General features: G+C 36.2%; 1 protein-coding gene across 11 annotated transcripts in view; it reads right to left on the minus strand.

Annotated features, from left to right (window-relative positions):
* PDLIM5 (PDZ and LIM domain 5) overlaps positions 1 to 26878 on the minus strand; it is a 185413-nt gene that overhangs the window by 14360 nt on the left and 144175 nt on the right. For all 11 annotated transcript variants that reach the window (XM_074343691.1, XM_074343728.1, XM_074343686.1 and 8 more), the window contains one exon: positions 8651 to 8825. In XM_074343691.1, the coding sequence (XP_074199792.1) occupies positions 8651 to 8825 (175 nt within the window). The remainder of the gene's footprint in view (positions 1 to 8650; positions 8826 to 26878) is intronic.

Consider the following 26878-nt stretch of genomic DNA (forward strand, 5'->3'; position numbering starts at 1 on the left):
CTCTTCCAGGAGCAAGGAAGTTGTCAGGAAACAATGCCGGGAAAAACCCCTGCTCACATGGAACTGACATTCTAGGATGGGGATAGAGACAACAAATAAGATAAAGAAGGAAGGACCAGAAGAAGGTGAAGGGGAACTATGCAAATATCTAGAGGAAGAAAATCCAAGCAAAGGAAGCAGCAAATGCAAGGGGCCTGATGAAGGAGTCCAGGGTGTCTGAGAAACAGCAAGGCCAGTGTGTCTGGAGTAGAAGAAACAAGGGGGAAACTGGCAAGTAATAAGGACGGCGAGATAATGAGGTGGGGGTGACTGTATAGGGCTTTAGGCCATTAGGAGGATTCTGGCTTCTACCAAAAGCAGAGCCATTACCGGGTTTCAAGCAAAGGAGTGACACGATCTGATTTGTGATTTCTCAGAATTACTCTAGCCACTGTGTTGATAACACACAGGTATAGGGCAAGGGCCAAAGCAGAAATATTAGTTAAAAAAACAACTATATTATCCCAAGAATGACAGTGATGTGGATCAGGACGGTAGCAGAAAGAGAAGTGTTTAGATTGTGGATGTATTTAGAACTCAAAGCCAAAAGGATGTGCTGATAGATCACAGGAGGTCTGAGCAACTGTGAGAACAAAGCTAACACCTAACCTAGAAAGGGAAGAAGACTGGGAAAGGCCGCATGGAAGGTATAATTCTAATACAGCCCCCAAGATACCGACCCTTTGGTGTACGAGGCTTGTATAATTCGCCGCCCTGAGGTACGGGTGGGACCTGTGAATATGATGGAATATCACTCCTGGGATTAGATTACTTTATATGGTAAGAGGATAATACAGAGGTAACTGAGCTCCTTAATCTGTTGACACTGAGTTAATTCAGAGATATTATCCTAGGTTGGCCCTGGCCTAACTAGGTAAGTCCTTAAAATAGGCAAAAAGCAACAGCAGATGCTCTCCTGCTGGTCCTGAGGAAGAAAGCAGTCATACTGTGAACTACTGAAGGATGGGGTGGACTCTGGGAGCTGGCTGAGGGCCTCAGACACAGCTGTGAGGAACTAAATTTGGTCAGTAACCTAAATGAACCTGGAAGAGGACCCTGATCTCCAGATGACACCATGAATTCAGCCTGGTGAGATTCTGAGCAAGGACTCAACTAACCCATGGCCAGACTCATAACGCATAGAAACTAGTCATTTGAGTCTTTGTTTTCTTGGTAGTTAAATTAAGCATTTGTCAATTGTGTTGATCTTTTCAAAGAAACAACTTTTGTTTTCACTGATTTTCTCTACTGAAAAAAGAATCTCTATTTCATTAATTTCCACTGTAATCTTTATTCTTTCCTTTTTCCTGCTTGCTGTAGGTTTAGTCTGCTCTTCTTTGTCTAGTGTCTTATGATGAAAGATTCTGTTACTGGTTTCAGAGCTTTCTTCTTCTTTATCTAGATGTTTGTAGCTATAAATCCCCTCTAAGCACTGCTTTAGCTGCATTTAATACGTTTTGGTATGTTTTTATTTTCATTCATTTCAAAGTATTTTCTAGTTTCCTTTTTTGATGTCTTCTCTGACTCACTGGTTATTTAGGTGTGTATTGTTTAATTTCCATGTATTTGTGAAATTCCCACATTTTTTTCTGTTATCAATTTCTAATTTCATTCCATTCTGATCAGAGTACATACTTTGTATGACCTCAATCTTTTTACATTTATTGACTCTTGTTTTATGCCTTAATACATGGTCTGTCCTGGAGACCGTTTCATGTGCATTTAAGATGAAAAAAAATTATATATATATACATATATATATTTTTATATATATACTTATATTTTCATTCTCTTGTTCCTAGATAGAATATTCTACAGATGTCTGTTAAATCTACCTAGTATATAGTGTTGTGGAAGGCTTCTAATTCTTGTTGACTTTCTAGGCAGTCACTGTATCAATTATTGAAAATGGCGTACTGAAATTTTCAACTATTATTGTTGAATTATCTGTATTATTCCCTTCTACTCTGCCAGTTTTTGCTTCACATATTTTGGGGCTCTGTTGTTAGATGAAAACATGTTTATAAATTGTTCTACCTTCTTGACAGACTGAACTCTTTATCACTATAAAATGTCCTTCTTTGTCTCAAATTACAACTTTTTTCTTTATACCTATTTTATCTGATATCAGTATAGTTACTTCAGCTTTCTTTTGGTTATATTTATCCAATGTATCTTTTTTCTATACTTTTACTTTCAACCTATTTGTGTCTTATAATCTAAAATATCTGTTATAGGCAGCATATAGTCATATCATGATTTTTATCTGCTCTGCCCTTTTCTTTTAGAGTGTTTAATTTATTTACATTTAATGTAATTACTGATTGGGTAGGATTTATGAGTGCTATTTTATTATTTGTTTTCTCTGTATTGCATGGCTTTTTTGTTCCCTTTCCTACATAAAGGAGTGAAAGAGGAGTCAAGGTCATCAGCTGATCATGAGGATGGGGAAGAGGTATTAGAGGTTTAAGGAGAAAGGAGAAGATACGAAATGGCTTTTGGGGAGAGTGCAGAAGTAAATGTACTAGAGAAATACAGCTGACTTTTGTCACTATTAAGAACATAGTTGAGATTAATAGTCATGACTTTATTAAGAACATACTTGAGATTAATAGTCATGAATTTAAACACTGGTTAGTATGGTTGTGGGTTTCTCTCCAACCATATCCATCTGCTCAGGTGCGGGCACAGAGATGACTAAGAGTTGATTTTATTCAGGCTAGTGCTTTAATTAAATGAATACGATGAAATGACAGATGGGCAAAGGAACTAAGGGTGTATGTAAGGGGGTGATCATTGATTATAATGACAGGTTTTGGAAAAAAAGAAAGTGAGGCTATTAGGACCTGAGGGACAGTTAAAAGGTATTTGGATCAATGAATTAAAGGTTGTTAGGTGGGGCCAGGGGATGGTCAAAGGATTGCTGGAGTTGAGGTAATAGCGACAGAGTGGAATATAGGTGGTGGTTCTTGAAGTACAGTGGGATGTGTAGAAATGAGGTTATGGAGAAACTGTAGTTAATAGTAAAGACCAGGTCTAGGATATGACTGAAAATTGGTGACTGAAGCATGGATCACTAAAGCAGAAGATGTCAGGGAACTGAGAGACCTGGATATTAGAAAGATCATATATATAAATATTGAAATCATCAAGATGAATTCCCATTACTAAAAATTTTCCTAAGGCAAGATTAATTTTTCAATTTTATAACTGTGATAATTTAGATACTTACAGATACCTCATGACTTTTCCCAAGTACTATGATTCAGGACTCCTTACTATGGATAAATGGGCAATACGTATATATTACTTATATTACTGTAAGGGAACTATGTACCTCTTGTGACACTTACACAACTACATTATGATTATCTGTGCCAGGTCTTTAGCTTCTTTATCAGATGATAAAGTACATGAAATCAGGGACTGTTGTTTAACATTTATATACTATGGTGCTAGTATGGCAACTTGCACTTAAGTTTTCTTTTTAAAGTATTTTCTAAAAATTGGGATATAATTGACATATAACATTGTGTAAGTTTAAGGTATGTGATGTGTTGGTTTGATATACTTATATATTGCAATATGATTACCACCTTAGCATTAGCCAACACTTTATAAGTTTTTGACAGATATTTATTGTATAAAAGTACCATCTTCTAAGTACACTACTGAACTTCACTGCCTGCAATTTCTTTCAAATAAAAGTAATTGGTTGTTAAAGCTAGATAATCCCCACCTTTCCTCTTTCACCAATAGGATTCTGGATGTATTTCTATTAGACTTACATTGACATGGCTGTTGATTTGCTTCTCTGTATTTTTCACTAGAGTGTAACTGTTAGCTGGGTAGAACTGCCTTAACAAAGTACCACAGATAGGGTGGCTTAAACCACAGGAATTAACTTTTTCACAATTTTGGAGGTTAGAAGTCTAAGATCAAGGTGTCATTGGGGTTAATTTCTTCTGAGGCCTATCTGTTTGGCTTGTAGATGGCCATCTCCACCTGGTATTCCCTCTGCGTGTGTCTGTGTCCTAATCTCTTCTTATATGGAAACCAGTCATAATGGATTAGGGCCCACCCTAATGACCTCATTTCACCTCATGAAGGCTCTATCTCCAAATACAGTCATATTCTGAGGTCCTGGGGATTAGGATTTCAATGTATGAATTTCACTGGGACACAATTCAGTCCATAACAGTACCCTCCTTAAGGGAAGGGAGTATGCCTTTGATTTCTGTATCGCTGGTACCTAGTGGAGATGATACATAAAATACTCAATGAGCATTGCTTATAGAATGACTATTTCTACATTAGATGAGAAATTGGAAAAGTGAACCTCCCTACTCCTGGGTCACTTCCATGAGTCTAAGAATGCAAGTATGTGGTACAAAGTCATTTGGCAGGGAGGTAAGAAATTTTACCTGTTCAGCCTATTTATTATTTACTCCTTTCTCATTTACACACTCTAACGTTACGAAGAAGAGTACACTGCCACACTCTTAAGTTAAGGCAGGTCTGCTTAAGCTGGTCCCCCCACCACCCCGATTTAATACAGTAGTATATATTCATAATATTTATTTTTATTATATATTAATATATAGGTAAATATTTTACTTATACAAAATTAGAATCACACTTTATTTAGAGTTCTATATTTCTTTTTTTATCTTAATATAATACTATAACATTTTCCTAAGATGTGGAAGTTAAAATCATGAATAAAATTTAAAGTTAGATCTGGGCTCAAATTCAGCTTTACTGAATTTACTATTTATGTAACTTCAGCAAATATGTAACTTTTCTGTTCCTCAGTTTTCTCATCTGTGAAGCTGAGGCAACTGTAGTAACTGTCTCACAAGGTTATGATAAAATTCTTAACACAGTATTTGGGACATGCTAGGAATACATTAAATAATTATTATCTGAAAATTGGATCTTAATGGTGCCATACTATTACATCATACAGAGCTGAATATTTTGTTCTTTCCAATTTTTCACTCCAGTAGATCTAAAATCTTGGTCTATGTCTTAGACTGTTTCCTTAAATTGAGGGACTAACACATTAAGCCAAGAAACCTTTTATTTTCAAATAAAATCTTAACCAGAAGAGGAAATAAATAAAACCCATTTATTAATAAAGGAGTGCTCAGAGATAGAAATGGATTGTCAGACAGGCAAAAAAACTCTGCTGGCTTTTTCCTTGGGATAGCTGAAATGGCCCTCCTTTTAAGCTTGAAAATAAGTCAGCAAGAAACAAATCAACAATATTAAAATCCTCTCTCTCACTGGAATACACAATGGGTTGTCTGAATGTGATTGTTCTGGTGCTGTACTGCAGGCAAAGACAGAACAATAGTATTGTGTGTGTGTGTTTTAAGCATTCCATATCTAAGCAGAAATTCAAGCACCATAAATTCCTTACTTCTTTCACCAAAATGCTAAGAAGCTAAATGTGAATGGCCTATTTAACTCCACGTAATACAAGTAGTCAATAGATTTTAATGCCACTAGATACACAGTCCAGAAATAAGCTAGTGTTTTCATAAGCCCATTCTACCAGAGAAACGAAAATGTGGCATTGGCTACGTTAGTAGCCTGATTTTCTGTTTCCCTATTATATCAGCACTCCAACAGTCAGTCTATTCACGAGTGTAAGAGTTGAAGAAAGGTACTCCTATCATAAACAGATTGGAAATCTTCTATAGCAAACTTAATCAAAGCTTCAGTAGAATTTCCTAAAATGTATCCATCTGTAAAAGGCAACTAACTAATCAGAGTATTGCTTAAATAATACAACTTAGGCAAAACATTCATAATCTCCTCAAGGTTCAAATAAACCAAAAAAGTTTAAACATCAGATCAAAGTAAAACGATCTCTGCAGTTTTAAGCTAAAAATATGTTCTGTGGGAGATAACCAGTTCAGTGCTAACATTCAGTGACTCAGGTTGCTGAAATTTTTCCAAAAACTTTGCTTAAAAAGAAACAACAATGAAATAAAACATAAAATTTGCCTTAGTTTGCCTTTACTTAAAAAAAATAATTTTGAAAATTTGAAATATTTAGAAGATAACTATAAAACAAAACAATAGAAATTACAAACAAATAATATAAATCACACTGTGGAAAACAAGTAGTATAAATTATAAAATAATCTTAAACTTCTCAGAGTCTGCCAGATTACAATATCCTATACTGAAAGTATCAAGCCTACAACTGCAGCTTGTTTTTAAAACAGGTGTCCAAGAGAATGTCACTTGATCCAACGCCTCGTTGCTTTGGTAAGTGATACTGACACCGAGGCCAAGAACTGAAATTATGCTTTGACTAGGTCTCAGAAATAACCGCAATCTATTCAAGCTGCTTTAGCATTTGAGCACCAAGCAAATGTGTTATGTTAATTACTGTTATAGGATCCTGACATGAGCTAATCCTTGTCCTTATTAACAACCCTAGTAAATGAAGCTTTAGTGCTTAACTGATAACAAGTGCTGGGATAATCCAGACCAATACAAAATTTAACAGATGAGGGGGGTAGTAAGTGAGGGCTATTCATGTTATTAACGCAATTATATTCATTTCACTTGGCAGAAGATTGCACATTAAAATTACATCCTGATCTAGCATTTTAAAAACTGAAACCAAGGCACTTAAAGATGGGGAGCATAATTTCTATTTTGCCCTTCACATTTTCTCCATACTAAGTTTTTCAGATGTGCTGGCAGTCGTGGTATCACAACATATTACAGGATATCTCAGAATCTGATCATCAAACCACACGAATCAGCAACTGATACGGTGCGACATTTTGTTAACCCATCCAGCGATTATTGCTTACAACGGCACACGAACAGCAGTGACTCCTGTCCCCATAAAGGATGTTTTTATCCAGAACACAGTATCCCCACATACCAGTATAGGTTAATCAAAGTACCATAACTTACAGAAACAATGTTATAAGTCAAAACTTCTTCTTAATAATACCAGCCCTAAAAATATAACCCTAAATACAGTTAGTAATTAAAAACACAACTTTATTTATTGGGACAAAGCAGTACCACACTAGATTTTATAATAGTTAAATATTTCTGTAAGACCCTATAGTAGAAACTTTAAAAAAAAAAATGACTAACCAAACTAAATTATGGCCCGAAGGATAAGCTGGTGCTGAGTCATGTATGATCCGTTTAGGTCAAACAGTCACTGATGCCTTTTGTGTGCTGCAGACTCTGCCGGACTTTGGAAACCTCTACTGATTGCTTCCTTCTCCCCACAACCACTGTCACTACTCCCACTGCTGCTGGCTAATTCTTACAAAGCAGGTACTCACTGCAGAAAATACAAACTAAGTGAAAAATAAAAGTTTACAGAATATCATTATGATTCTCTTTCTGTAAAAAAAAAAATTTGTCCTTAAGTGTGTGGGTTTGAAAGTGTGAACTATAAAATACTAATAATGGTTATCTTGGGAGGTGGACTTATGTATGAACTTTTATTTTTGCTTTCTGTATTTTGGAAATGTCACAATGAACATAGACTACCTTTAAAATACAAAAGCTATTTTAAAAAAAATCATGTACCCTGTGCTGTGTTCTTCACACATTTATTATTTAACAGTGGGTTAAAAAGAAGACCAATTTATATTTGGCTCTTATAAGGTACTGAGACCTCTTGTGGTCCATTTTAAGCAGTAACCAGAAATATTATCCCAAGCAATGATTATGTAAGAGAGGATGGGAAAATGCAAGTTAAGGCTTAACACCTTATTCAACTTTAGAAAACCACTGTTTCAGTTATTTCAAAACAGGGTAAATTAAAAATGAGGAGAAAGCTTGAGCAGTCATTTCAAGCCTTAATCTGTTACGGCCAACATGGCAACTCACAGAGGCAACAAGGTCCTGTGGTGGGATCCCTGAATTAACATTCACACCTCAACCTCACAGCATTTTAGAAGCCATTTATTCAGAAATGCTCAGAGATTTAATAAGTGCCAGTGTAGCACACTCACTACTTAGCCTGTCTTGCTTTTTAGAATTTAAGAAACAATAAAATACAATTGGGTAAAAAAAATTTTAAAGCAGGTTATGACCTGATCTAAAATGTAAAGCATTTATGAACAGATCTGCAGGTAATGATACCCTCTCAGTGCTTAGGTATTCCAAAAAATCCAATCTTCTTTTCTCTCTAGGGCTTAAAATTCTTTATTTTATATAACTAGTTATTTTCCATCTAAATGAAAGTTTTCACTTTTATAATTTGTAAAATACTGATGTTTGTTCAGATAAATGATCTTCAGGGTCCTTATGAGTCTTAATATTTTATTATTCTCTGAGAAGCCAAATTAATCATTATTTTTCCTTAGTTCTGATAGGAATGAGTAACTGACTAAATTGGTATTTTTAGTTTTATTTTCACAGAGCTCAGAATTACTTTTCATTAAAATAGGTTCTAACAAATACACATATTCATACCTGTCTACTTCAATAACTATTACATAGGAATACAGCAAGAATATTTTCACTAATAAAATGTCTACTCTTTCAGAATGTTAAAAAAAATCAACATTGGTATCAAGTCCTTTCAAGAAAATTTAAAAATCAAATAACCAACCTGATGACCTGGTTGCAGTGGGCACACATGGGAGTTCGTTTGCCTGCGGGAATGTGCTCGGCTCTTTGCACTAAAGTGTCCTCATCGCTGGGCTGGGGCTGCCCTCCGGCGGAGCTGGCTGGTGCCACGGCGCCTGTGGGTGTCCCACTGTTTGAGACTCTTCCAGTGGAAGGTGCTAGTAGTTAAAACAGAAGAATCAGAATGAGAAGAAGTCAGATTTAAACTTTTCCTGATAAGCAAATAATAATATTATTTTAAAAATAATCTCTTCATTTCTTAGCTCATTCACCCACACTTACGGAGAAGTTATGTACCCAACATTGGGCTGAGACTACAGACCAAAACAGGAAAGAAATTCAAGGATTACAACACAGGGAAGAAGTTATGACAGATGAACGCAGAGGGTGGTGCAGGAAAAGCAGGGTCACCTCTGCTTCCAGGACGGGGTGTGGGCAAGCTGAATACTGGTGGCGAGGTATTTCCAGCCATCCAGACAACTCGGCTAACCATTAATTAGACTTAACTCAGAATATTATCACAGACACATTAAAGATTTTAATGTGTTGAAGATAAAAGCAAAAGTGAATTCACTCTCTACTCTCTCTTCCTGTGTTGTCTAAGTAGACTCTGAACTCAGTCACCCAGTCATATACGTCCTACGGCCCTCCTTGCCCCTCTGTGGTTATAATGGGTCCTGCTGATTTTGTATCACAAAGAGTTCTTTAATTTTGCTCCCTTATCTCCATCCCTACAAAACTGTCCTGGTTTATGTCCTGAATGTCTCCCACCTGGACTAGCCACCAAAATGTCTCATCCTCCTTAAATTCATGCTCCCAGTGCCACCTAGGACTGAAATCTTATCTGATCACGACTCTTAATAAACCATTTCAAGAATCTCCCTCTTCTCTGACCACTGAGTGTAGTCCATGCTGTTTTTAAAAATTTATTTATTTACTTTTTTAGTCCACGCTTGTTAAGCATACAGGTTCCTCTAGTGGTCTCTTCCTGCCCCACAGCCTCATCTTTCATCTCTATCTGCCTTTCTCTTTCTGCTACGGCGAATACCACACTGCCTCATTTTCCCCTGTGGAGGGGTCTATCTATTCACAGGTTGTCTTCACTGTCATTTCTTTACCCTTCTTCCTATTTACCCAGTAACCCCTACTCATTAAGATGCATCTCAGGAGTCAACTGCTCCAAAAATCCTCCCGGAACTACCTCTCCCCACTGCCCCATCCACATAATCTAGATTAATGTTGCTTCCATGTTCCCATAATTTTCTGTGAATGACTTTATTATTGCTTCTACTACATGCATGCGTGTCTTTTCTTCCCTAAACAGTGTGTGAGTTCCCTGAGGGCAGGGACTATATCTAATCCTAACCCTAGCAACTGATACAGTGTCTGGAATGAATAAATGAGTAAACTGGAATCTATACATAAATGAACATCTGCAAAAACTGAGGAACTGAAACCAAATGAAGGCCTGCGCCTTACCCAAAGGCAATTAAAATGTAGTGGAAGAGAAAAGGCATATACTCAAAATGTTTAAAAGGAATAACTTTTAAGAAAAGCATATAAATAATATAAATTAACAGTGTGTGGATGTACATGTGTGTGGTTGTGTATGTGTGTGTGTATACTGTCAGGATTCTTATTAAAGGTGTGATTGGAATTGGATAAGATTAATTAGGATAATTGAAGGATAATTCTCCTTCACCAGAATAAAGCCTATTTGCAATGATGTGACATTACAGAGCCAGACACCTGGCATTTATAAACACGTAGCACATCTCCCCCATTGCTCTACCTGGCACCTGAGCTGTGAAATGGCACTTTGCAGGCCAGGGAGCTCTACGAGTGCCCATGTTTGAAGCTGAGTCAACTGGACTGAGAACATGTTTCACTCTCTTAGATTCACACTTTCTCTTATAGAAATGAGAAAGAAAATTACGTAATTCTCACTTTGTATATACTCTCATCCTTGTTACCTTACTGATCTGCACAGCACAACTCTCTCCTTCAATGTCTTGTTTTAAATTTCTTTCATTTCTATTTTTTGCATTTAAAAAAAAATTACAATGTTGTATTACTTTCTGGTGTACAGCATAGTGATTCAGTTATACATATATACATGCATATTCTTTTCCATTACAGGTTGCTACAAGCCATTGAATACAGTTCCCTGTGCTATACAGTATGACCCTGCTGTTTATCTATTCTGTACATAGTAGTTTGTATCAGCCAACCCCAAACTCCCAATTTATCCTTTCCTTCCCCTCTTCTCCTCCTGGTAACCATAAGTTCGTTTCCTAAGTCTATAAGTTTCCTTCTGTTTTTGTAAATAAGTTCATTTGTATCATTTTTTTAGATTCCATATATAAATGATACCAGATGTTTGTCTTTGTGACTGACTGACACTACTGTACTGTGTACTCACTGTCTCCTGGACGTGCTGTGCTGGGCCCGCTTCTACCACCCACAGCTAATGAAATGTCCACTGCTATGCACGGTTTTCCCACATTCTGTGAGGCTCGTGGAAGTGCCATTTTCTTCCCCAGTATTCCCTGACCATCTCAGCCAGAAGTGTGCTCTTGTTCCTCTTAACATCTTTAACACCCCCACCTATGTATTTGCTATTTATCAATATCCTATAATATCTTTTCCTTCCTAAGTCAATGATAAACTCTGTAAAATGAATTTCCTTCTACAACACTTCTTTCTACCCATTACCAGAAAACTGGCTTAAAAACAGAAGGCAAAAAATTAATATTTAATTAAGCAAATGAAAAAGGGAAGGTTCCAAGTCACTTTCATTTCGCCTTTTCAAAGAACACGATTTAGATATTTTTTAAATGGGGATCAGGTTCAGGATTTCAAACAGTGGGAAAGTTACCAATTGAAAAATCTGAAAATCAGACCTCAAAGAGAGTCAGACTCTTTCATCTACCATATGCCTTTATTTTATCACATTATCTATGCATAAGCCCTAAAGTACTGAGTCACTGAGACATTTTTAGCAATAAAAGAGTGTAGTAATTCTCCATCAGTCATTGTAAAATGGGACATAATCCATCTGGCCCATGCCTCCAGGAGAAGATACATGGGGAAGTAACTCATTTAACATGAGAAGCCATTCTTAAACACGAAACATGTGACTGTATCTTAGACACGTATAAAAAGGTTCTAAGCTCACTGCTGTTCCTTCCTTGGGAAGAAAAGCCTTGCTTTCTGTTACAGCCCCATTTTAGCCACTCTGAAAAAGACAGAAGTTCTCACACCTCTGTTTTGTTGCTGTGTTGCTCGTACATTGGCCCACACACAAAGCTACACAAGCCTTGTATTACCAAGCCCTGACCATTTCAAAGGAACAGTTCTTTCCTGTATGAATAGAGTGATGTTTCATTTCTCCACACTGGATTTCTCACTACTCTAGCACAGGAGAGGGCAACTTGTGAGTTGTTGAGTGCCAGCCCCCTGGCCTCTGCTCATTTGGCTTACTGGGGAGAGAGAGGTGTAAGAAGGTGACGCTTTGGAAGAGAGGAAGCACATGAGATGAGCCCTGCTTCCTTTATAATTCTGTAGAGAACTACACTACCACAGAGACCAAAACAATCCTCCACGGGGAGTACAGAAGCCGAACTACTTCGCATTTACTGAACCTGCCATAAAAACCACTTTTACACAGGAAAAAAAGATACAAATCTCTTTAGAGATAGCAGTTTAAAGATCTCAATCTACTTATCTGTAATAAAAACAGATTTTTCTTTTAAGTTCTAATAGAACTATTAAATGGGAACACTGAATTTGCCCCATTCATAATCTAGGAATCTCAGTCACAAAAATTTAAGTGACTTATTCAAACTGAATAATGAGTGAGTCAGAAAAATGTCACAATGAGAACATCAGGGGGAGGTTAGTTCTTGACTCAAGTTTTCCTTTGTAATCTTACTCTTGAACAATTTCCATTAAATTTGGCTTCTTTTATGACTGATCTCTACTCCAATGGGGCCGTGCTTAAAAATTAATTTTTCTCTTTTGTATCAAATACATTTCGGCACCACAAAACTCATCTTGAAATTTAAAGCCGACAGTTATTCTCCAAACTAACAGTGTTAGTGAGATATCTTTTATTAACTTTAAAATGGTTATTTATAAGTCTTCTAAATGTTTGGAATGACATACATTCATACTTATCCTGTGCTTTTGTTTTCAGCACTATGATAGTCACACTTAAGATTACAACGGCTATCATTAAATAAGTAAACACAAATTAGTGGAAAAACCTAGCAGCATACTAGAATACTTTCTCAGTATATAATACATCAAGTTGTCAAGTTAATCAAATAAAATATAACCAACCCACAATATGTTGAGTTGCTAATTTAAAAAATATTTGTCTTTGCGATCTGAGAATTCTAAGGGGCAATACTTTTTTAAAAAGCAAACAGACCACTGACTTACTAACCATGAAATTTAATTTACTACAAAGAAATGAAGTCATCTCTTTTGGACTACAGACTATAAATTGGAGATAAAGAATTCTGAAAAACTGAACCACAAAATATTCATTAATTTAGTAGAACATGTACTTTCTGTCATGGGAAATGTTTGTGATATATCACTTTAAAAGGTAAAATGAAAATTCTTTACTCTAGAAAGATCTTAATTGCATTTCCCCCTAAGCAGATGATTCAAGTTTGCGTTACGTATTTAGCAAATTAGTTAACACAAGTTTTAAGCAATCTTATTCTGAAATTTAATTTTCTTTTCTAACCATTGTTAGGGCTCTAAACAAGTGATGATTATCAAGTTTATCCAAGTAACTTCTCACTGGGCCACATAGTATATTACTGGGGATTTACATAAAATATTACAATATTATATATTATATATAATACTACAAAATACTGTGTAATATATAAGGAATTAGAAATTATCTAATTATTTACTATATGCTTCAAAAATAGATAAGCTAAAAGGCACCTGTTTATATAAATAAAAAGTTTCCAAAGAGAAAACACAGATTAGGACCAATAAAACTCCAGGTAGTACAATGTGTGAATTCTCTGAAAACAAATGTTTTCTAACTGTATTAAGAATAAGGTAGGTTATATGATATTTTTGCTTTCTATTCCTGTTGAGAAAAAAGCTATTAACTCTAAACCAATATTCTTTAAAAGAGCATAGTGAAGATTATAATGTATACATTAAACCCCCGACCAGGCTGCACTTAAATAGGCATGAAATTCATCAGTTAAACTCTTCTGGTTCAAGTCAAATTATTCAATTGCCAGTAAAAAATATTCATATTACTGATACATATATTAGGTGGAAAAAATACTATATTATGTCAAATCTTACTTGGAAACTTAACATAAGTCAATTGCGGCTAGGGGGATAACATCCTCCAAAACAAACCGCTGTGGTTAGTGTCTTCCAAGGTAGGTTACCCTTGCTAGATGTAGTGCTTTCGAATTGCTGAACATACCATTCAACAGGAGGGCAAGCTGGTGCTGGAAGATGAACTGCCCACGACAACATGAGAAATACGTAAACTGATGACTTCTTACCACGTCTATAGTACGTCCTGGTCCAAGCCACCATCATCTTTGTTTGGCTTATTATTAGTGACTGCCTAAAGGTCTTGCTTCTAGTCTTGCCAACAACATAAAGGCCAAGAAAACCAAATCAGATCATGTTACTCCTCTGAGGCTCAAAATCCTCCAACAGCTCCCTTCCAACTCAGAACTAAAACCAAAGGTCCTATAGAATCTGACTCCTGCTACCTCTCTGACCTGATGTGTCTCTTTTCCTCTCCTCCCTACCTATGGGGCCCACTGTCTTCCTTACTATTTCTCTAAGTGGCCAGTATGATTCAGAGCCTTTGTACTTCCTATTCCCTCTGTCTGGAAATCTCTCCTTCAGCTGTTTGCATGGCTTGTTTCTTCGATTCCTTCCAGTTCTCTGCTCAGAGGCCATTTTATCAATGTGGCTCTGACCATCCTGTATAAAACAGCAACCCCCTCCCCACAAACCAGCATTCTCTATACTCCTTAACTGGTTTATCATCCCTATCTAATACATTTTATGTTTTTCTTACTGCTTTTTATTATCTATTTCTCCATACCTTGAGGTCAGGGACACTGCTTATTTTGTTCACTGCTATATCTCTAGCACCTAGAACACTTCCTGGCATATTGTTTAGGAAACCTTTGTTTAGAGAATGAATGACTCTGGTAGCAGAATTATTGTCCTCCCACTGAAAGGAACCAGACTTCTTAGAGAAACTGCTGATTCTATGATTGGGACAAAAAAAAAAATGAACATGGAAAATCTAGAATATCTTGTCAAATGAGAAAGCAAGAATGCTGTGAAAGAACTACAGTGGTATCAAATGGACTTGAAGAAGCAGATGAGACAGCTTAAGTAATAATAATAATAATAACTACAAAGGATTGAAATACTTTTTTCATGTAAGTTTACATGGGATCACAATGATTCTGGAATTTTTACAAAACCACATTAATCATCTTCACAAGATGCTAAGGGAACAATTCATTATTTTAAAACCCAGTAAAATTTAATAAAAGGGAAAAATCAAGCTTTAACAACTCTTCACCTGATAACTAACTGATCATGTTTTGTCAATATCCTACTCACCCCACTGCCATCTCTGAATTATTTTGAGGCAAATTCAGGATCTGTCATTTAATCCATAGTATTTCAGTATCATTTCTAAGAGTACTCTTTAAAAACCTACCCATAGTACCATTATCACACCTCAAATAAAAACTTCCTTAACATCATCAAATAACCAATTTTCCAGTTTATTTCTGATTATTCTCTGCATTAGTTTCTCTTGCTGCTATAACCAATTACTAAAAGCTTAACTGACTTAAAAACAGCATAAGTGTATTATTTTACAATTCTCCTTCACAGATATTACTGGGCCAAATTAAGGTGCTGGCAGGGCTGTGTTTCTCCCTGAAACCTCTAGGCAAAATCCATTTCCTTGCTTTTTCCAGCTTCTAGAGCTGCCCAAATTCCATGCTTCATGCCTTCTTCCTCCATCTCAAAGCCAGCAGGTTGAGGCCTTCTCACACTACAGTATTCCAATTCTCTCTTTGCTTCCCTCTTCTACTTTTAAAAGCCTTTGGGATTACACTGGGCTCGCCAGAATAATATGCCTATTTTAAGGTCAGCTGATTAAACAATCATAATTCCATCTGCATCCTTAATTCCCCTTTGACGTGTAATGTAACATATTCACAGGTTCTGGGTATTAGGACATGGACATCTTTGGGGAGGGGCATTATTCTGCCTTCCACACATACCCCAACACAATATTAATCAGGACCCAAATAAGGAAGGTCCATATATTATATCTGGTGCATGTATGTCTTCAATTTTTTAGTCTATGAATCCTTCCATCTTCCCACCCCTTACAATATGCATGTAGAAGAAACCAACTCTCCAGTTATGTGTGTGTGTGTGTATCTGAACCTTTTTTAATAGTAAAAAGTTGAAGAGAAATTTTACACATACTAACCTGAACTTTCATCTTCTCAACAATAATACAAGGTATTATTCTTACTATTTGATGGGGTTAGGAATACAAAGTTCAGAAAGGATTAGTGATTTGTCCAAGGACATGTAGAGCAATAAAATGCAGCAAATGTTTTTTGAACAACTACTATTTTTTGAACAAAAATTGTGCTAGACTTTACCACTATGAACAAGACAGACATGGTTTCTGCCCTCCGAAGTTTAAAGGTTATAGACTAGTAAACAGTCAATTATGTTATAGTGGGATTAGTGCTAGAATGATGGAAAGATAATGAGTTTAATTACAGATATTCATTCAGTCAAGTGTATACTGAGAGTTTACAGTGTGGCAGGTACTATGTTATGCGTGGGTACAGAAGAGAGAACCAAACATGTACTGTCCTTTCTCTCAAAGAGCTCAAACCCTTTTTTTTTTTTTTTGAGTTGGAGGTGCTTGTGTTTCCTTTAAGTACAGATAGTCTAGTGGATATATGAACTCAGGAAAAAGAACTTAGCTAGAAGAACCGATTCAAGAGTCATCAGCATATTGATGGCTGTGAAAATTAATGAAGTTGTTCAGAGAAAGAGTAGTATGAAATAGAAGAACTCCTAAGGCATAAAGCAAAATAACAGAAATACTTTGGGAACAGAGAGGGAAGTAGGAGAAAAAACAGGAGAGTATGGCATGGAAGCCAAAGAAGCAGAGTGGAGAATATGGGATCCAAAACCATTTCTGTCTACTCCAGTGCCTATGTCCCTAAAGATTAATTCATCAAATATTTATTATGCGCTTTTTGTGTGACAAGCTCTTTGCCAGGTACTCCTTTGACCCATGAAAACATGAAGGCAGATGTTCTCAAGTGTGATCTAAATCCGGAAGTACTAACTTCTAGATGAGTTTAGAAGGAGGGGATAGTGATAACTGAGATGATTCATTTCTGCTATTTTAACTTCCTTAATAAGTCTGCTGGGATAAATTTAGGAATAATGTATGAAAGCATTATTTTTTAATTTGCTCTGGTATGTCTAACGTCTTAGATTATCACTTTTAAGCCCTTCATGTATTCTGTAAAAGATTCATTTCCTACAGAGATCTAACTTTCTTTCCCTCAACCTGACTGTCCATACTTCTCAGCCATTATATAAACTGCTTCAGAAACGAAGTATAATTACAGATCTAGTACTTCTGCTAAGGACAAACAGGCTGGAAGCATTGGAATGTTGAATCCATTTTGTTGTATAAGCTTTATTGATGTAAATAGTTCACCTACTACACTTGAATTAAGAGAAAGTAACAGAGAACGTTATGGCAGTAAATCTACAGATAACCATAAAATATGTTTTAAAAATTCTGTAATATTTCATTCTTACTAAGTCAGAAATAAGGCTGATATCAAGAATACTAATATTCTCCTTCAAAAGGAAAAAGAAAAACGTTTACAGCCTGCACAAGACAGAAAGAAATCATATGGGAGGTTTCCTGGTGTGGAAAACAACTTCTCCTAGCAGGGGTGTTCTTATAAACACTGAGGCTAGTGCTGTCCTCATATAAACAACTGGGCTACATCAAAGTGACGCTCTGGTACTCTTGGGGAGATAAAGTCTTGTAATTCAACATCTCAAAGAATATGTTCACAAAGCTATGGTAGAAATTTTGCACATACTAAATTGGGCAGCAGCGATGGCTACACACTTGCACATTATCGTGGGCACCAAGTGCTTTCTTCTCCACCCCTTCCCCAATCATTTCAAACAGATGGTGGCCACGACAAGCAGAGAATCTGCGCATTTTGTCTGTCAAGCTCCTTATGTTGAAAGCATAAACAACCGTCTACTCTTCATAATCCAGGCATGAAATCACATCCAGTAGAAATAGAAAAGGTTTAAAGTTGAGCCAAGATCCAGGATCAGAAGAAAGTACATTCTAGAGAGGTTTGTGCAAATATTATCAAGTGGAATCAAACTTTTTTTCTTAATTCAGTGATTAAAAGCAAAATCGGACAGATTAAACTACTATCATCTCTCTCAGCAGTGGAGAATGCTGGTATGTATGCCGTAAAGAATTGGAACAGGTGCGCCCAAGGCCAAGTATCAGATTTTTCCGCAACTTCAGGAGGTTAGTTTCTTCCATCAGCAGCCAGCCTTTCAACTCTTAAGAACCTAGATTAAACTGGATCTCGAGTATTTTAATTAAAGTGAGTGTGGGGACTTAGATTAGGTTTTCTCTTCTTTTTTAATTTGTTGCATCACACATCATCAAAATTCGGGATACAGAAATTTGCCTTTTTCTCCCTACTAACTGACCTTCCATAGAACATTTCCATTTGGTCAGAGTTACAAGTAAAAGAAACTCAGTCTGTACCTTGAAAATAAAGATAAGAGATTTTAAAATTTCTGGTTTTGCCAACATTCAATTAAAAATCAACAAATTATTTATCATTTATAGAGTTTTATAAATCACCGTATCACTGTTTCAATTTCTAATTTTATAATGGGAAGACAAATCCACGCCCTAATCATGGGTGCTCAATGTGCTTTATGCTAAGAGAGAAGTGGGGGATAAAGAAGAAGAAACAACAAAAAGAAACAAAATAATATTAAAAAAAAAAATCCCCACAAATCTGAGTTATGATTCATGACCTCAAGAATACTAAAGAGGATCACCTATATGTAAACTCAAATAGACTCTATAAGCTAAGAATTCATTTAAAACATTAAATCTGTAGAATTTAGCTTATATTTGAATGAGAAAACCATGCATTAAAATTATTTATATTCACATTATATCTAGAGTTCTCACATATCCTATTCCTAAAGTAACATAAAACCCAAATGGGCTTGGTTTCTACCATTTCCCCACCAATTTTCATCTATTTATGTAAGTGAGAAAGCAATCTAGTCTCAGAAATAAAGGAGAAAGGTACCTCAGATTTGAATGCTCATATAAATAGTGCTCATTCTTTTAATGGAAGCAGAACAACTGAAGCAGAAAGGGAAGGAAAATTTAAGAAGAGTTCCCCGTGTCAGACAACACCAAACATGTCTCTAATGATGAATGTAAGTCACTGGAAAATTTAAAACTGGGGATATTTCTTATGCTTCTATTACTACTACTAATTCTCTAAGCTCGCTCTCTCTCAATTAGTCACTAGATCTTTAAGATAAACAAAACCTTATTATCATTATCCAAAGCTATATCTGAATTTCACATCTTTTAGAAGCAGAGAACACTGCTCAGCTATTCTATGCTGGAGGAAGCAGTATCTCTAGCATAATGACTAATGTTAAGATACTTGTGGACTCCTCATTCTTTTCATTTCTAGTTGTGTGAACTCAGAAATGTCATCACTTTGGGTCTCAGCTTCCCTCATCTGTAAAATAGCAAAAATAACGACCTCAAAGTGTAAGAGGGTTAAATAAGGTGGTATAAGCAGTGTTTGCTTACAGTTCCTTGAATGTGGAAGAAATGCTTCATCACTGTCAGTCATTATTACACTCTGACACCAGATCCTACATGGCTAAAAAAAAGAAAATATCCATTCAACAGCTACCTAGTGAGCACATTTAATGTTTCAGCTCTAGGAAATCTTCTGGTATGAAAGATACACCTAAGAGTAAGATACCTGCTCCCAAAGAATTTCCCTTCTTATGGGTGATGTTCACAAGCAAATAGGCAACTCAGGGCCTTAGGATTAGTGTCGGACGAGGGTGCCCAAGATCCCCAGTAAAGTGTACAGCTGCTGTGCAGAATTATCAGGCATGGTTTTTCTTACACCTGTGGTTTAAACCTAAAGTTTTTTTTTCTGCAAATGGCTAAATATTTTAAGTTTTGTGGGCCATATAGTTTATGTTGCAACTACTCAACTCTGCCACTGAAGCATGAAAGGAGTCACAGACAACATGTAAACGAATGAGCATGTCTGTGCTCCAGTAAAACTTTATTTACAAAGACAGGTGGTGCAGCAGAGGTGGCCAAGGGCCCCTGGTTTGAATCATATGCATTAATTAATAAGATGTAATAATTCTGCATGAAAAGCATATGTGAATAAATCCAAGTATCTTCCCTTAAAAATGACTTAATATTTTGATCTCAGGGTGAGAGGAGAATGGGGAGGAAGAAGAGCTTTCAAAACAGTGCACCTGCATCACCGTGGGAAGCTTCCAGCAAGGGGGTCAATTCCAATCAGAGGACATTTAAAATTAAAAAAAAAAAGAGGGCAGTTAATGGCTGTTACTTTGATTTTTTCCTGTATGAGAGTCATAATTCTAAACAAAAATATATTTGTTACATAAAGAGACAGGGGATATTTACATGCTTCACACCATGGTTTTGACAATGGACAACACCAGTTAAGCCTTTACAGCAAGTGAACTGTTTAGTTTAATGATGTCAAAATGCAGGGGAGCAGATGGCAATAAAACATTATTAGAAGAGATGAAACATACGCAACTGGTAGCAGTTTACTTATTCATATCAAAATTTAAAAATGGAACCAATAAATCTATCCATCCTAGCTAAGCAAATCTAGTTATCTCGATTTATTACTGCAGCGGAAAGCCTACAATGAAATTCGGGATGGTTGTAGAAACAGTAATTTCCTTTCTCACCCCTATCTCCTTTAGACCTCAAATAAAATATAGAATTTATATCCACTTATAACTGAGATGCACATCATTCAGTCTTCGATCTAATCAGATCTCACAAATACATCCAAGTCTTCCTTGAAAAAAAGACTGCATCAGATCTCTCCAAAGCTCTGTCCATAATGAATAAAAAAGCTTTTTTTTTTAAATTTCTAAAATGTAGCATACACCAGGAGCAGGGTATGGTAAAGGGTCATGTTAACTAGAATCTTAGATAAATTTAAAAACTGCAATTTAGAAGCAATGAAAATGTTACTTGAAACAGATCTCACTAATTGCAAGTTACCTAGTCTATCTGCTCTTTCTAGGCTATCCCTAAGAGAGCTAGTTCTTCCTAAATATATTCACTGATGTGATCTTGTGATATAGAAAATTGCACCATTTAGTCAAAATAACTGGGTTCAAATCACTATAGGACCCTGAGCAAATTTTTTGACACCTCTTTGACTCTGAATTACCTCACTGGGAAAATGATGCCCATTTAAAATTTTAATGATATTACCTTTTTGTATATTCTGAATAAAAGGATACTTTAAAGAACTGAAAAATTATAAAAACATGATTATTACTACTAATCAACGATATCCACTATTTTACTGTTAAAAGAGGATGTTTGCTCCTCTCAAGGCTACCAACTATATTCTTGCGTTCCAAATGGCCCAGTGAGTACTCCCCAAGACAATATAACAGAGCTAAAATTAACTGAATATTCATTTTGAAAGTAGGCTTGTATCTTTTTCCCTTTTTCACTTGACCAAAAGAAATTTATTGTGTCCCTAAAAGATTTGCAAATGATTCCAAGTGCTTACTTGCACTGTGCTTTTTCAAAACACAATTCATCTTTTAAAAAAGAAATACTGATGTTTGCAAATCTCATTGCCAACTATAAGCTCTCGCTTTTACTACATATATTAAAATTGCTTCACAAAAAAATTAGCAATTCACTAATAAGAAGCCTGTATACATATTACAGATATTCTCCGCTTTCAGGAAGTTTGTTTTGTGCCACTTTGCTTTTATGAAAGACTTCATTAGTGCTCATTTTCACTAAACCGAAAGAAATCTAAAGAGGATTTTTACTTTTATGAAAAAAGGTAATTGCTTCTTTGCTTTCCATGACTTTGCCTTACAAAAGGTTTCGTAAGAACCTCTGCTTTCAGACAGCAGAAGAAACTTGTACCTGATACACGTGAAGGGAACGATGCCGTAAGTAGAATATAGGGAAATATTTGTTACATATGGAGTAAAGGAGGTTAAGAATGTCTCATATTAAATGATAAAATACTGCTTGTGTACTGGGTATATCACCATAATATTCAGTAAATACCTTTACTTTTCTCTGTAGAATGTCTACCTCCATGGACACATTTAATAATAAAAGTAAAAACAAGAAATCCAATAATTTCTTGCCAGCATCAGGGGACAGAATAGATGGAGTTGTGTGTAATTAAACAAAGAATGAAGGTGGCATTATTCTAACATGCTACAAGAACTGCAAAGAAAACAGAAAAAGGAGACATTTCAGCATGGCTAGACACCACTACATGACAAAGAAAGAACACATAACACAGCTTATTTTCAATGGCTCTATGAAATAAAGTCATACTATTTTCTAAAGAAAAATGGTGATTAGAGCATTAGCCAGTACTGTATAGCTCAATGCTTTTTCTGAGCAACAAACTGTGTTATTTATTAAAAATTTACAATGTTAACACATTTAAGAATCATTACAAATGCTCTCAAAATCGACATATTTTTAAAAGTGGGAAGAAATAATCCGTAATTAATGAAAAAAAAAAGTAAAGTCTATGCATGGACTTAAAGCTTTCTGAACTACACACAAATAACATAAGTATTTAATTTTTGACCAATGGGGCGCTATAGAGTTTTTCTTCTTTAGTCTCAGAAGAAACCCCTTTTTCATCTCATGATATTTATTTCCATGACAACATGTAGTACAAGTGCTTCCTGCAAAGGCAAGCAATGCAGTGCGGATCATGCCAAAGCAACCAACCTTGTATTTGCAACTATAAAGAAATGAAAAAGAGTGAACGTTTAGCACATACTGATTTAGAGGAAATGAATGCACTCACCTGAGGAAATGCGGCAAAAATAGACTAGTTGTGTTAGAAAAGCAAACTTAAACATATTTCTCAAGTACAAGGTGCAATCCACTCAGATTTTTACTTTATAACTACACACATTACATAAACTTAAAGATACAATCAATTTTTGAGCCATAGTCTGAATTAAAACAAAGTATAGTTTCTTTAAGCCAAATGCAATCCTCTACCAGGGTTCTAACAGAGGATACATGAATACTCCACAAGGGACAACACTCCCCAGGGGAGCGGTGGTTAGAACCTGCCTCCCAGGCAGGTTAAAGTGTAAGTACTTTGCATTCTCTTGCTGTTGGAATTCTCTCTGCTCCCACTGTCAATGCCCAGGTTAATACTCATTATCATCACCCCTGCACAGGATTACCTCAACAAACGCATCAGTCGTCTCTAGGACTCCAGTCTTAATCTCTATACTGAAGTCATGATAACCTTTTAAACACATTAATGCAGTAATGATCTGTCAATAATGCCAATCTGATTGTGTCACGGTCCAACTTACAAATCTTACCATAGCTTCCTTTCTGCATCTATCCACACTCTTTTTTACTTTCAAAGCCTTTTCTGAGCAGACCCCCACTAATCCATCCAACCTTCTTTCCAGCCACTCTACTGTCCTGAACATACTGAACCACTTGCCCTTCCGCAGAGAAGCCAAGTTCTCTGAGAGCTTCCACGTATGTTGTTCCCTCTCCAACTTGGCCTCTTCCTGAGAATATTCAAGGGGGCCTTGACTGCATATGATTTTACTTTACGCACAAACATGAACACTTTGTTCTTGCATAAACTATGACTCCACTATAGACAAATACACACGCTACCTCAAGACTGTATCACTGGAACTTTATTGGTCTTTTTCTCTGGTTCCCACTGACCCAGACCTCCAGGCCTTCTGACCTGGACCTTATAATCAGATTTAATTCTGTATTTTTTTTAAATTGATTTCTGTTACTTACTGGTGCTTTGCATCCCAGTTAATTTGTCCACCGTGACAAGGCTGGTGAACTATTCCTAATATTTCCTCTGCATTCCACTTCTTGGTTTCTTATATGCTGTAAATTTCCATATTTTTTGAGAAAAAACTTCCTACCAGATGGCTTCAGATCTATTATTAATTTTTTTAATTACTGGAAAATAATAATACAGTACTAGTTACAGTATTGTTTATGTTTGCAACTTTTAAGCCTTCTGGGAATTTAATCTCCAAGGACAGTGAAAGCCCCTTCTCCTTTATCTGTATGTATGGTTTTTAATGGTGGCCCTTGGCAGGCAGCACGCCCACCCTGTTCAGTGACTGCCGTGGGGATTTCAAGTCTGGCAGGAGGGAAAAACAATGTCTGGAGAATCCTTCAAATCATCTGAGGATGTCCAAAATAAGACAAACAAACCTAGCACTGGCATTTACAGAATGAGGGCCTGTAAACGGTACCAGCTATTGGTTCAGTGCTGTAAAACAAAGATAGTAAAACTTGGTCCCTGTCCTTAAGGGGTTCTAAAAACACAGGTAAAATACACATATGTAAACAACCAAAATGAACAGGATGAATGTTACAATAAAGCCATCATCAAAATTTTGTAGGAACATAGAGAAAGAATAGGCAACTACTCAGAGGACTCAAGAAAGGGTCACAGAAGAGATGACATCCGGTATTAAGGAGTGGAGAGAAATTTCTCACGGGTAGAAGGGTGGGAAAGCAGTTTAAGTAAAAGAAGCCCCTTGTACAAAGTACAGACGTGTGCGCCTGAGGAATGGTATAAACTCACAAACTTGAGTGTGCCAGGACCGGAGGGACCACGAGGAAAGATAATACAAAGTGAGTGAGGCTGGAGAGGAAGCTGGCACACGGCTGTGAAAGGACTGTGAGTCCAGTTAAGAAGCCAAACATTTAACGTGTGGGCAGCAAAGGGCCCACAACATCTTCAAGCAGGGAAGTCACGTGAGGAGAACTGTTGTATTGGATGGTAACAGTGTAAGTTACTAACACTATCATTAAAAAGAATAAAGGGCTAGACATACCACCTTTCTTGAGTATCTTCTATGTACCAGGCACTTCAATATACATTGCATCATTCGAGCCCCACAACGATACTACAGGGAGCTTTTTACACCCTTATTTTAGTAAAGAAACTGAAGTCCCAGCACCCCATCCAGGCAACATCTACAGCCTTCTGAGGTCGCTGCCCCAGAGGGCAGGGGTTTCTATTCTTCAGGGCCTCTCTAGTCAACAAACTGGGTTCCACGAACAGTAGGCCTGATCCAGCAAAGCTCTGCTTATATTCTAATGCACTGGTCATTCTCATTGTGTATATAATTAAAGTTAGAAAACTTATGTGCTTTCAACATGTCATGGCTCTTCATGACTTTAAGACTGAATTTGTGAAAAACACCTGACTATATTTGGTAAGACAGTAATATTTTATATATATACTTGCATCAAATGAACTAAACTTACCTAATCTGGTAATCAATAACCTAAACCAAATCTAGGAAAAATATTATATTCCAGATTAGGTCACCTACAGAAACACAGGAACATATTTTTAAATGTATACTGTTAAATTTAAAAGGGTTTTAAAAATATCTATCTAACCACTTATTATATACAATATGAAAATTTCAAGTGTTAAAAAGCCTGTCAGACGTACAAATGTAGTGAGTTAAAATATAAGTGTAAAGAAGTACAAATCCTCAATTTTGAAAAATAACAAGAAGAATCTTGCCTTTTATGTAATTTACTAGCTCCAGTAAACATTTCTAAAGGGGACTACTGCATTGGAATTATGGAAGTTATTACCAAAGACAAGGTGCATGTAGGAAGTAATATGGCTAGCTTACGTAAAGCTCAAGCATGGATTCTCACTTCTTTTGTATCTTGATACTTTCATGCAGGCTATGAACTTTTTAACATTTTGTATCCTGAAATATTTAGCTGTCCGTCTCTGGCAAGCTGTGTATGTGTGGCAGTGTATGTTAAACTACACTCCTGAGAAAAAGAAGATAATCCAGTCTAAACTATCATGCTGTGACATACACACCTAGTCCCTATTTGTCAACTGGTGTTGCATTACTGTGCTCTTGAAAGACTTCTGGGTAACACGGGCTATATGATACCACAAGTGAAATGATCTCAGATTTAAAGTCAGAACTTCAATGGAGGTAACAGAAACCCATGACAGGTTCAGAATGCACTTGTAGGTCTTAAAATTCCAATTAGCCCTTTCAGTGTAGCCTTTTGTTTTTGATTTTGTGTTTTTTGGTTATCATTTCAAAACTAAATCAGTCATCACCCAATAGGCAAAAGTATAACTAAAATACTTATTTAAATAAGTGTCTTTCAAACTGTTTCTTAACTATAAAAATAGAAAGATTCAAAATATAGGTGTCTGTATGTGTGCATATATAGACACTTACATACATATTCATGTATATATACATCCATAAACTAAAACCACATTTTCATAATGTGATATGTACCCTGAATATGTTAATATACTTCATATAGTAAAATACTCTCATATTTTCTACTCTGTTTCACTTTTTATGAAAAGACTGACTGTGTCCATTACACTGTTTCACGATCAATTAAGTGGGCCATAGACTGCATTTTGCTGATTCTGCTCCCATCCTTCCCATCCAACTGCAGGAATTATTTTAAAATGATATCTTTGGTGTTGGTGGGTAGGTGAGGGGGGTAATAAAATCTTTTTTTTTCCCCTTTTTTTTGCCCACACTAGAGCACAGCTGTGAACTAACAAGAGAAAGAAGCTTGAAGTTCTCAGCATGAGAAAAGAAACGCCACCTGTTCAGTGTCTGATCTGAGTCCACACTAGTGCAGCGACTGGCCTCTCTAGCTTTTGCACTCTTTGGTTGGCACTGTCGTTTTCACAGGTGAGTTGTGAAGAACGTTAAGAACCCATCA

The sequence above is a fragment of the Camelus bactrianus genome, chromosome 2, assembly GCF_048773025.1.
Source record: "Camelus bactrianus isolate YW-2024 breed Bactrian camel chromosome 2, ASM4877302v1, whole genome shotgun sequence".
Lineage (NCBI taxonomy): Eukaryota > Metazoa > Chordata > Mammalia > Artiodactyla > Camelidae > Camelus > Camelus bactrianus.